At 42.8% G+C, this 12,652-nt stretch overlaps 1 protein-coding gene across 1 annotated transcript in view; it reads left to right on the top strand.

The window, feature by feature from the left end:
• Positions 1–1,764: 1,764 nt before the first annotated feature.
• LOC309505031 (uncharacterized protein) overlaps positions 1,765–12,652 on the top strand; it is a 109,439-nt gene continuing 98,551 nt past the window's right edge. The window contains exon 1 of the mRNA XM_082178395.1: positions 1,765–2,167. Coding sequence (XP_082034521.1) covers positions 1,795–2,167 — 373 coding nt within the window. The 5' untranslated portion in view covers positions 1,765–1,794. The remainder of the gene's footprint in view (positions 2,168–12,652) is intronic.

Raw genomic sequence — 12,652 nt, 5'->3', positions numbered from 1 at the left:
CCATAATTATAAAAAAGTTTCTCATTATTATCACTTACAGAATCACTTTTATTTTTACATAATATTTACATATGATATATTTTACTTCACTGTGGTGGAAACAGGCTTTTAAATGGAAGACTTTATGTTTTATTTGACTTTAACTCACTAGTTCAAATAACAGTAATGGTAGCTACTAGCTACATTGTAATTGCTTATGGTCTTTGGTATAACAATTGTATGATATTCATTAATGATAGCCTCTATAATGAAGTTTAGCCCAATCAGTAGAACCGATCTCTGCAACAAAGACCTGTTAGCACTGCTGCTATAAGAAACAATATTGTTTGTGCATTACTTTTAATAATTCAAGTGCTATTGATGAATTTTGCTCTATCACAGAGACTTTTAATGGATAGTAATGAAGCTCATTTCAATAGCTACATTAAATTGTGTGAGACTTGCAGCAAAACAGTTTAATTAGAATCTTTTAGCTCTTCCCTGTTATCTATTGTCCCTACAGAGATGAGGTTTGTATCCATAAACAAGTTCGGATATTACTGCAGGATAATTACCAGAATGAGAAGCATATCCATCCTCACATTATTTTTAATAAAGTCAAAATATTGTAAGTCATTTTAGTAAACAAGTTTTTTTCATATATCTTGTTATTTATTATTATTATTATTATTATTATTATTATTCATGGTCTACAAGTGTGTGTCTGTTCTTATTTATATATGGCTTGAAACACTAACATTATCTTTATGGGCATATTGCACAACTCACCATCTCTATCAAAATCTGAAGAAAATGTAAAGTATTGTACTGATAACACTTGTACTGATAGACTGCTATTCAAACTTTAAAGCCTGTTCAACTACTATTGGAATTAGTAGTAGTTGTAATCATTTGGGATCTGTAGTGTGTGTGCATCTCAATGCAGTGCTTTGCCTTGGCCATGCTTTCCATAGCATAGGTTTCAGTTACTGCTTGACCTCGACAATCTGGTATGAGCATGTCAATACTGATTTAGATAAAGATTTTCTATTGTTTACACATAACATATCAGGTCAGATCACCAAAATAACCCCACCACTGACCCTTAACTACAGCAATTCTTTCAGCATTAACACAGGCGTTCCGAGGAGAGAATAAACCATGTTTGATTTTGCCTTTGTCGAGCTTGTTGAGGAAAAATGGAGAATTACTGTGCCGTGAAGATCACACGATAGAAACAGAGTGAGTGCTGGGCCCAATTTTGCCTCAGATTAAACAATCATCTATAATTTGAAATGGATGACACAAATTGTTACGGTTCCTTTTGTGTGTGAGCAGAATGCCTAATGGTCAATCCTATAGGCTGTGATTGGAAAACAATCAGTGTGACCCTGGTTCACTCTAAAGTTCCTATTTCATTCCAGTCAACAGATCAATAGCTCACTTGTCAATACATATGCTGCTGATATTGGGCTCATAAAAGCTGAATGCTTGCATCAACATGAAACTCCATTTGAAATGTCGGGCAGTACTTGACTTAGAAAATAATATTGTGAACTTCCTTCTGAATGCATAAACTATAGGTTTAAAACATAGGTAAATTATCAAAAATAAACAATGAACTAAATCTGTAAATAATATATATATATTTTAAATCTCACCAAGGCTGTATTCTTTTATCAGAAATACAATAAAAGCAATAATGCTGTAAGATATTAATACCATTTAAAATTACAGTTCCCTGTTGAATGGAACTCAACGCTGCGCTATGATGTTCTGGCTGGACTCCCAGCATGTGCGACCAAACCCCTACAGATGATCCAGAATGCTGCAGCTCGTCTTGTCTTCAACGAGCCCAAGAGGGCCCACGTCACTCCTCTGTTCATCTCTCTGCACTGGCTACCTCTCGCTGCTCGCATCAAGTTCAAGGCACTGACGCTTGCTTACAGAACTATCACAGGCTCAGCTCCCTCCTACTTTCACTCACTCCTACGAGTCTACATCCCTACCAGACACCTACGATCGGTCAACGAGCGACGTCTCGTGGTTCCATCACAGAAAGCCACAAAATCACTTTCCAGAACATTCTCATTCACAGTTCCATGCTGGTGGAACGCTCTCCCCACCCTCATCCGGAATGCAGAATCCCTGACAACATTCAAAAAACAGCTGAAAACCAATCTCTTCCGTGAGCACTTAACCTTATAGAAAAAAAAATAAAAAAAAATAAAATAAATTCCTTTCCCTTTGAAACATCACTTATCAGGCTTATGCTACTCTGAATAATACCTGAACTTCGTATTTTGAGCACTTCCTGCGTTGTTGTTGCTTTTGCCTCTTTATGATGACTCGCTGAATTTAGTCCTAATTTGTAAGTCGCTTTGGATAAAGGCGTCTGCTAAATGACTAAATGTAAATGTAAATGTTAAAGCTATATGGGAACGCCTCAGCATGAGCCGGTGTATGAAGCATGTGTGAAAACAAGCCAATCACATTGGCCGAAGAACGATCAGGTAACGCAACGTTAGTGCCCCACAAAGACTCTAAATAGACACCCTAAAACACGTCAACAGCTTCTTTGTTGTCAGGAATCCGCTTGTTTGTGTGGAAAGTCTATTGTCTATTTAGGGTCTTTGTGAGGCACTGATGTTGCGTTACCTTACCGTTCTTCGGCCAATGAGATTGGTTTGTTTTCCACACGTTTCAGATTCCCATAGCTTTTACGTCATAACGCAACGTCTCATTCCCTCTAAGTGAACCGGGTTACATTCAAACCTAAGACGTCTCTGTAACCCGGTTCCCTGAGAGGGAATGAGATGCTGTGTTATGAAGTTAACCTGTTAACCCTCACCAGTGCGTCGGCGCACTGAAGCGTTTTTTTATTTATTTAGTTCAAAGTTACTATCAGATTAAATGTTATACTTTGGCAAACTATACATCATTAAAAAGATATAAGACTCAAGTTTCAGTATTTGACCACTATTGTATTCTGAGAAACTTATAGTGACAGTTATGTCTTAATTTGTGTCAGGAGTTATGAAATGAAAAAATGCGTTGATCCCTTTAATATGAATTATGAGTGTCAGCTGGTCCATTCATAAAAAAAAAACTCTGTGCTGTCGTCAACACAGTGCTTCACAAAACAACGTCCCTCAGGGCTTTTAGCTAAAAAATGTGCAGACTTGGAGAAATATTGATATATTCTCATAGATTCACATCATATTTCTATAGACAGGAATAATATTTATTGAATTTATACCCAAATGCGTCGATGTAATCATTATGAACCTTCAAGGACGTCACTGATAGCAGCTACACACAAAGCTAACACACAGAGATCGGAAAAAAGGTACAGAATCAGGAGGGGGGCCAAGATGGCGACCGTGTAAGGTATCTTTTAATGAGCGCCTGCATAAAAGTTAAAATATATTTGGAAAAACTGGCCAACCAGCATACAAACGAAGTACAGACGAACTGGAAACTGTAGGCCCGCATAACAATCTACTGCAACCTAATGTCGAGTCGTGGAAGGAAAAGACTAGGCCTACATAACGTCCAAAACGACATCCCTGAGGTCCAAGGTAATGCTAGTCTGATAGCACCGTGTCACGACTACAGCAGCATGTCGACACTAACAGTTGTACCCGAAGAGTTTCCTGCACTTCCTGTAACCCCATGCAAGTCCCCGGCTGCGAAAAAGGTTCTTTACGGACCGGGAGATGAATCTGCAAAGGATAATATTGTCATCCACACCCTGTCCAAACTCATTAATGAGCGAGCAGATTCGTTGGAAAAGAAAATAGACGGTAATACACTGAAAATAGAGGGCCTGAAGAAAACGTTGGACTTTGCGTGCAATGAGATTAAAGACACACAGAGGAGAGTAGAAAATATCGACGCTCGGCTAAAAAAAGAAGAACAAAAGTTGTCTAAGCTCCAAACGCAAGTCTCTGATATGGAATCATATGGCAGAAGGTGGAATCTAAAGCTTTACGGACTTCAAGAAAGCCAGAATGAAAACGTCAAGAAGAAGGTGATGGAGCTATGCGAAACTATCCTCCCAGAAGAAAAGCCCAAAGCTGCCGAGGCCGTCGACATCGCACATCACCTTGGGAAATCGGGGCAAATAAAGCCAAGAGCCATCATCATCCGGTTCTCTCTCCGATCCTACAGAGATGCACTTTGGAAGGCTGCAAAAAAACACCCATTCCTGCGTGACAACAAGCTCCGATTCGCCGAAGATTTATCACAGACGACCAAAGAGGCAAGAATGAAGTTCTGGCCCGAGATAAAGAAGGCGCGAAGTGAAGGAAAGTCTGCCTTCTACGTCGGTGCGCGTGCGTTTATTGATGGACGAGAGCTGACCTGACCTGACTGTATTTTGCAATGAGGTGGCCACCCCTTGCCATTAAGACTATAATGTTTCCTGAAACTGCGAGTTTCTTACAAGTACAATGTTTGGACATTTTCAGGTTCAAGGTCTACAGGTATGTTTGTACAGTTAGTCTGTCTGTCTCCAGCCTGGGTTCATATTTGGCTACGTTTTTCTTGGTTATTCCATTGCGATCATGCAGTGCTGCTCAGTGTTTCGATTTCTGATTCTTGTTGTATATCTCGAGTTAATTCTCTAAGCATTTCATTTTCAATATTTTCGTTAAACGCCAGGGGTTTAAGAAATATCACTAAACGTAAAGCTCTATTTTTATTTGCAAAACAGCAGAACACAGATTTATGTTTTTATCAAGAATCTCATTCGGTTTCAAAGGATGTTAATTTTTGGAGAAGTCAGTGGGGTTTTGATTTATGGTTATCTCATTGTAGCGAAAGATCAGCAGGTGTGTTAAATTTAAAACATAGGTTTAATGGCAATATTATACATACAGACACAGACTCAAAGGGTCATTTCATCTGTCAAATTATAGATTACAACAAGGTCATTATTGTTGTTTTAAATGTTTATGGGTACAACTCAAGTGCAGAGAACATTCAAATGTTTGTGGAAATAGAAAGCAAACTTCAACATTGGTTACTTAAATTCCCTAACGCTCTAATAGTATTAGGGGGAGACTTCAATGAGGTTTTAAATCCGCAAATAGATAGATGGCCACATGTGTGCAGTAATAAAAACAGTTTTCTAAAACCTTTCATGGATAAATTTCAATTGGTAGATATATGGAGAGTTAAATTTCCTGACACAGTTATGTTCACCTGGAATAACAAAGATCTTACAAGGCTTTCCCGTATTGACTTTTGGTTAGTCTCAAAGAGCCTTAAAGAACAAGATATCACAGTGAATATTTTACCATGTCCTTTTAGTGACCATAAAGCTATATCGATTTCAATTAATTTATTTCCCTCAAATAGTCGTATTAAAGCCAATTATTGGAAACTAAACAACTCTTTACTTAGACATCAAGAAGTGAAAGACAATATAACTCGGTTAATTACGCATTTCTTCGCAAAAGCCAAACAGGAGCAGTCATTCTGTCTAAACTGGGAACTTTTTAAATATGAGTCCTCAAAATATCTTAGGAAGTCTGGAGGTAACCTTGCTAAGATTAGGCTTCTGAGGAACAGAATATAATTTCCAAAATTTCGTTGCTCACTCAGATGTCTCCAGATTTGCTAACAGAAGAGAACAAAATTGAATTATCTAACTTGCAGGAGAACCTGGATGGGGTGTATAGAAGGAGGGCTGCAGGTGCTTTCATCAGGTCACGAAGACAATGGCTAGAGGAAGGAGAGCAGAACTCTGCTTATTTTTTTTATTTGGAAAAGTATAGGGCCAAATTGAACACTATTAATGAACTTCAAATCAATGACACTATAACTGATGATCCGAAGCTTATCTCAGAGTTTTGCGCCACCTTTTATAAGGCACTATATAAAACGAATTACTCAGAATTTGATGCGCTAAATTTCGTGGATTCTCTACAGAATATTCCTAAACTCTCCGTGTCAGAAAAAGATGCCTGTGACTTCCCTCTTTCTCTAACAGAGGTTAAGAACTGTATAAATGGGTTGAAGGATAATAAATCACCGGGAACAGATGGGTTAAGTTCTGAATTCTATAAGTTATTTTCTTTAGAATTGGCACCCTTTTTATTGCAAGTATTCAATGAGAGTTTATCAGCTAATGTATTGCCATGGAGTATGACTCAGGGTTTAATAACCTTAATTCCAAAACCAAATAAAAACTTACTTCTAATAGATAATTGGCGCCCGATCTGCTTATTAAATAATGATTACAAAATATTGGCCATCATCTTTGCAAAAAGAATTAAAGTTGTGCTAGCATCCATTATAGATGAGGCTCAATCAGGGTTTATGCCCAACAGACATATTTCTGACAATATTAGGCTGGTTTTAGACCTTATTGATTACTCAGACTTAATTTCGGAAGAGAGTTTTATTTATTTTTCTTGATTTTCGCAAAGCCTTTGACATCGTGGAGCATAATTTTCTTTATCTTTCTCTTAAAAAATTTGGTTTCGGTGACTTTTTCTGTAATGCTATAAAAACCCTCTACACTAATGCAAACTGCTCTATAAAGCTTAAATATGGCTCTTCAGCTAGATTTGATGTACAGAGGGGTATCCGCCAAGGATGCCCTATCTCGCCTTATTTGTTTCTGCTTGCAGCCCAACTTCTATGCACCTACATTAAATCAAGCACCTTACAAGGTATCACCATAGCTAATAAAACTATTATTATTAGTCAGCTGGCAGATGACACCACATTGTTTCTAAAGAACAAATTACAAATTCCTATTGTCACTAGCCTCATGGAATCCTTTTCAATGGCATCTGGGCTCCATTTGAATTTGAAGAAATGTGAACTATTAGCTATTAAAGATTGTAATGTTGACTCAATTATGAATATTCCTGTTAAAAATTCTGTAGTTTATCTTGGAGTTACTATAAACAAACATGATATTCTCAGGTGCTCAGTTAACTTTTCCCCAATTATTGAAAAAACAAAAAAAAAATTAAACCAATGGCTTCTTCGTGACTTGTCTTTAAAGGGCAGAATCTTACTCTCTAAGGCAGAAGGAATCTCTAGGTTAACGTATGCAGCTCTCTCGTTAAGTGTAGATACGCAGACATGCAAAGCTATAGACAATATTCTGTATGACTTTGTATGGAAAAACCGCACCCATTATGTGAGAAAGTCAGTCTTAATGAATGAGTACTGCAAGGGTGGCCTTCATTTTTTAGATTTCTCCACACTGAACCACACCTTTAAAATAAATTGGATTAGGCGTTCTTTTCGGTGTCCAACGTCTCTGTGGAACTTTATCCCACACCATATTTTCACATCACTCGGTGGTCTCAATTTTGTTTTATTGTGCAACTATAATATTGACAAGATTCCAATCAAACTTGCTTCTTTCCACAAACAAATGCTTCTGGCATGGTCAATGATTTACAAACACAATTTTAGCCCTCATAGATTCTACATATGGAACAATAAGCATATTTTGTTTAAAAACAAATCACTTTTTTTAAAACAATGGTTTGAAAGCAATATTGTTTTGGTTTGCCAGTTGTTTAATCAGGATGGTCGACTTTATTCTTACTCTGAATTTCTCACTACATTTGGCATTCCTGTCACCCCAAAAGATTTTTCAGTTTGTCTTTGATGCCATCCCTACAGGTGTAATATCGTTATTTAGAGGCGTTATGGGAAATGACAATCCCCCTGTATTTTTGCTTTTACCAAAACACATATTGGTAAAAGCTGTCTTTCAGTTCAGAGTAAAAGTGTAAATAAAAACATTCGCCGATCTTTCCAGCAAGAAATTATCACTGTTCCATCATCAGTGCCTTATTGGTCTAATTTTGTTGGTGATATGTGTTGGAATAAAATATGGCTGCTGCCGCATACGTTTTTTTTAACTAATAAAGTTAAAGAAATTTCATTTAAGATGCTTCATAGATTTTACCCAACTAATCATTACCTACAGAAGCTTAAAAAAGATATTGATGTTAATTGCTCCTTTTGTGGAGATCAAAGAGAAACACTTGTGCACTTATTTTGGATGTGTCCTCATACTAGGCTGCTTTGGAGTAAACTAAATAAATATATTGCCGACCATATTTATCTTGACTTTATGCTGAAATGGGAAAATGTACTGTTTGGTTTTGTTACCCATGACAAGAACTTTACCTCTGAGTTTTATCTAATTAATCTAATTATTATTTTGACCAAGTTTTACATTCATAAATCGAAATTCCAGAATAAGAAACCTACCTTTATTGAACTTTCTGTTAATGTAAAACAATACATCTCCTCCATTTCCTGCTCTACGAACAAGAAAGCTGTTAGGTCACATACAATGTTTCCCTTTCAAGGGAACTCCCGTTGCGTCGAAAAGCTGACGCTATGGGAACGCTTTGCGTGATGACGTCTTGAAGCACATGTAAAATCAGTCCAATGGTGTGGCGGAACGTCAGAGGCGGGTGACGTCACGTACCAGGAAGCTATAAAAGCCGGCCCGAAACAGAAAACGAAAGCTTTCTGAGTCTTCAGTTGCGCTCTGTGTTGAATCTGTCCTTGTTATTTGGTGTTGTCTGTCTATATTATATATATATATTCAGTATGGCGAGCAAGCAGCAGTTTAGAGTGTGTGTCCATCCCTGCCCGCGTTATTTAACGGGAGGTGATACTCACACTCTTTGTGTTGTTTGTTTGGGTGAGGAGCATGCCCAGTCAGCACTCGAGGGTGGTGACTGTGTGCATTGCGACGCGCTTCCATTGCGCACGCTCCGATCCCGCTTGGCTCGGTTCAATCCCGATCGCGTTCCCCAGGGCTCGGGTCCCGCCGCGGCTGAGGCTCGGCGGCGATCTCAGACCTGGGGTTCGCAAATGGATCTGTCAGTGGATGTTGAGACGGGCTCTGCCTTATCTCAGCATCAATCTGACAGATCCAGTGCCTCTCATCAGGGTGTGGAAGCACGCATTGCGGTTTCTTCCCCCCCGATAGAGGCACCAATACTGCAACTGTCCAGCTCTGAGGAGTTGGATGTTGTGAGTATTGAAGCTGAGTCTGAGGATTCGCCACCTCAGTCTCATGCGTTTGAGGAACTGCTCGATGTTATTACTAGAGCAGTTGACAGACTATCTATTGAGTGGCCAGAGGATAGGCAGGACGTTCGTTCGAAAAGTAAGCTCGACGAACGCTTCCTGCCATCTCGTACACAGCCTCAGCGAAGAAGCCTTCCGTTTTTCCCCAATCTCCACACCGAGGTGTCGAAATCGTGGGGAAAACCGGTTTCATACAGAGTGTATGCACCACAAACATCCCACTATTCTTCCATTCACAAATATAAAGAATATGGTTATGGGGAGATGCCGAAGGTGGAGGAGACGCTTGCGAGCTATCTCTCTCCAGCAACGGCATCTTCCCTGAAAGCTCCTTCACTTCCCTCTAAGCCAGTAAAATTCACATCATCTCTGGTTCATAAATCGTATGCAGCCGCTGGTCAAGCTGCAGCGTGTCTGCATACGATGTCTATTATGCAAGCCTATCAGGCAGAATTATTGGGGGATTTAGAGGAGGGCGGAGGAATTGGTCCTGACACAGTGGCTGAACTACGCAGAGCCACAGATCTGTCTCTCAGGGCTACCAAGGAGACCGCTAAATCAATCGGGCGGTCTATGGCAGCCCTGGTGGCCACTGAGAGGCATCTGTGGCTCAATTTGAGCGATATAAAAGAGAAAGAAAAGCACGTTCTCTTAGATGCTCCGGTTTCCACTGTTGGTTTATTTGGTGATGCAGTAAACAGTGCGGTAGCTAAATCTCAGGAAGCTGCTAAACAGGCAGCTGCATTACAAAAACTTCTCCCCCGCCGTCCTTTCATTGAGGCTGCTGAGCGGGAGCAGCCTCACTCCTCTAAAAAGAGCGCTGAACATCGTGCCACTCAAAAACAGAGTGTGTCCTCTCGTGCTCCCCCACAAAAATCTCGGGGACACGGAGGGCGCTCTCAAACCCAGCAGTCTTCGAGGGGTAAAACGGATCTGCGGACCGTTATTACCGCCAAGAAGGCTGCTGGGAAAAAGTCCTGATGTCTGAGGGCTCAGGACAAATGAGGGTAGTCCCCCCGAAGCAGAGCGGTTAACACCTCTTTTCACGGTGCCCGTCTCTCTTCGGTGCCCTCAGGGGACCGTTCTGCCAACCCTGCCACCTCTGGTGTTACAGGGCGCAGCGGTCTCCGGCGAGCACATATCTCAAGGTCCACCCGGAAACGTAGTGGCCTCGGGATGCCCGCCCCCTCTGAGGAGGGTGCTAGAGCAGTCTGTTTGGTCGTTCCCTGCCGGTGCGCCGTTACAGGGCGACGAACCGACTACTCAACAGCAGGAGAAAAATACGGTGCCGTCTCTCTTCGGTGCCCTCAGGGGACCGTTCTGCCAACCCTGCCGCCTCCGGTGTTACAGGGCGCAGCGGTCTCCGGCGAGCACATATCTCAAGGTCCACCCGGAAACGTAGTGGCCTCGGGATGCCCGCCCCCTCTGAGGAGGGTGCTGGAGCAGTCTGTTTGGTCGTTCCCTGCCGGTGCGCCGTTACAGGGCGACGAACCGACTACTCAACAGCAACAAAATCCAGAAACCAGTCTCGAGAGACTGGTACCTCTAGTAGAATCTTTGACAGCGTGGAAGCTACTGTCAAATGTTTCTCGTTGGGTCCTGCAGACCGTGGAAAAAGGGTATTAGATACAATTCTATTAACGCCCACCGCGGTTTATGGGGTCCTGCCCACAGTGGTGGGCCCCGAGCAGGTTCTGGTTATGGAACAGGAAGTAAACACTCTGTTAGAGAAAGGGGCCATAGAATATGTACCCCCCTCCAACAGGGAAACCGGGTTTTACAACCGGTACTTCATAGTTCCAAAAAAGGACGGGGGATTGCGTCCCATTTTAGATCTTCGAGTTCTGTACGAGTACATGCAGCTCAAGTTCAAAATGTTAACCTTGAGACAAATCGTGCCACAGATCAGGTCCGAGGACTGGTTTGTCACGATAGACCTCAAGGACGCATATTTCCATCCGTCCGTGTCATTGGAAGTTCCTGAGGTTTGCTTTCGGGGGCAAAGCATACCAATATCGAGTTCTTCCATTCGGCCTAGCTTTATCACCCCGCACTTTCACCAAATGCGTGGATGCAGCTCTGGCGCCTCTGCGCCTCCGGGGTATTCGCATCACGAACTACATCGACGATTGGTTGATTTTAGCTCAGTCGCATTAGATGGCGGTTCAACATCGAGATGTTGTTCTCGCCCATATGAAAGAGTTGGGGTTACGGCTGAACGCCAAGAAGAGTGTGCTTTCTCCATTTTAGAGGACCACTTTTTTAGGCGTGGTTTGGGATTCAGTGTCGATGCAGGCGCGCCTGTCTTCGCCACGCTTCGATTCAATCCTGGCAGCTGTGAGAAGTGTAAAGCTAGGCCAGCTACTCACTGTCAAACAGTTCCAGAGACTGTTGGGTCTCATGGCAGCAGCTTCCAACAGGATACCTTTTGGACTGCTGCACATGAGGCCCCTGCAGTGGTGGCTCAGGACCAGAGGGTTTTTCCCCGAGGGGCAACCCATTTCGCACAATCAAGGTCACGCGGTGATGCCTACGTGCCTTGGTTATGTGGAAGAAACCTTGGTTCCTGTCCCAGGGCCCAGTGCTGGGAGCTCCTTGTCGTCGCAAACTGCTAACGACGGATGCTTCCCTCACGGGTTGGGGAGCGATCCTGAGGGTCGCTCATCTCAAGGTCTGTGGGAAGACCATCATCGTTCCTGGCATTCTATAGCCTAGAGATGTTAGCTGTCTTCCGGGCTCTGAGGAGCTTTATCACAGGTCTCAGGGGACACCATGTGTAGTACATACGGACAACACGTCGGTAGTCGCCTATATCAAGGGGGTTTGCGCTGGCATGCTATATCCTCTTGTGGTCCCAGGGGAAGTTGCTGTCACTCAAGGCAGCCTACATCCCCGGGGTCCAGAATATAGGAGCAGACACTCTGTCGAGACAGGGGCCGAGGCCCGGGGAATGGTGGCTCCACCCCCGAGGTGGTGGAGCTGATATGGAAATTATAAGTGGATCTGTTTGCGTCTCGAGAGACGTCTCACTGTCCACTTTGGTTCTCCTTCACGCATCCAGCTCCTCTGGGACTGGATGCTATGGTACAGACGTGGCCGAGGCTACGTCTGTACGCCTTTCCCCCAGTTGCTCTGCTCCCGGGAGTTCTGGAAAGAGTTCGCAGGGACCGGGTTTGCCTGCTTTTTATAGCCCCGCGCTGGCCGGGCAGAGTATGGTTTCCCGATCTTGTGTCCCTCCTCGACGGGCATCCTCTGGAGTTACCCGTCAGGAGGGACCTTCTGTCCCAGGCAGAGGGCTCGATATTTCACCCTCGGCCAGAACTGTGGAACCTGTGGGCTTGGCCTCTGAGGGGGCCCAGCTCATAGAGTCAGGTCTCTCAACCGAGGTTGTTGAGACCATTCTACAGTCCAGAGCTCCCTCCACGAGGAAACTTTATGCCCTGAAGTGGAGAGTATTCACTTCTTGGTGTAGTGACCGTCGGTTGGACCCAGTCCACTGCCCAATTGGTACAGTGCTGGAGTTCCTGCAGGAACGGTTCACTGCAGGTCTGACCCCGTCCACTTTAAAGGTCTATGTGGCGGCCAT

This window comes from Leuciscus leuciscus (genome assembly GCF_965113295.1).
Source record: "Leuciscus leuciscus genome assembly, chromosome: 8".
Classification (NCBI taxonomy): domain Eukaryota; kingdom Metazoa; phylum Chordata; class Actinopteri; order Cypriniformes; family Leuciscidae; genus Leuciscus; species Leuciscus leuciscus.
The sequence above is the reverse complement of the archived record's forward strand: the minus strand, read 5'-3'. Positions and strand labels throughout refer to the sequence as shown.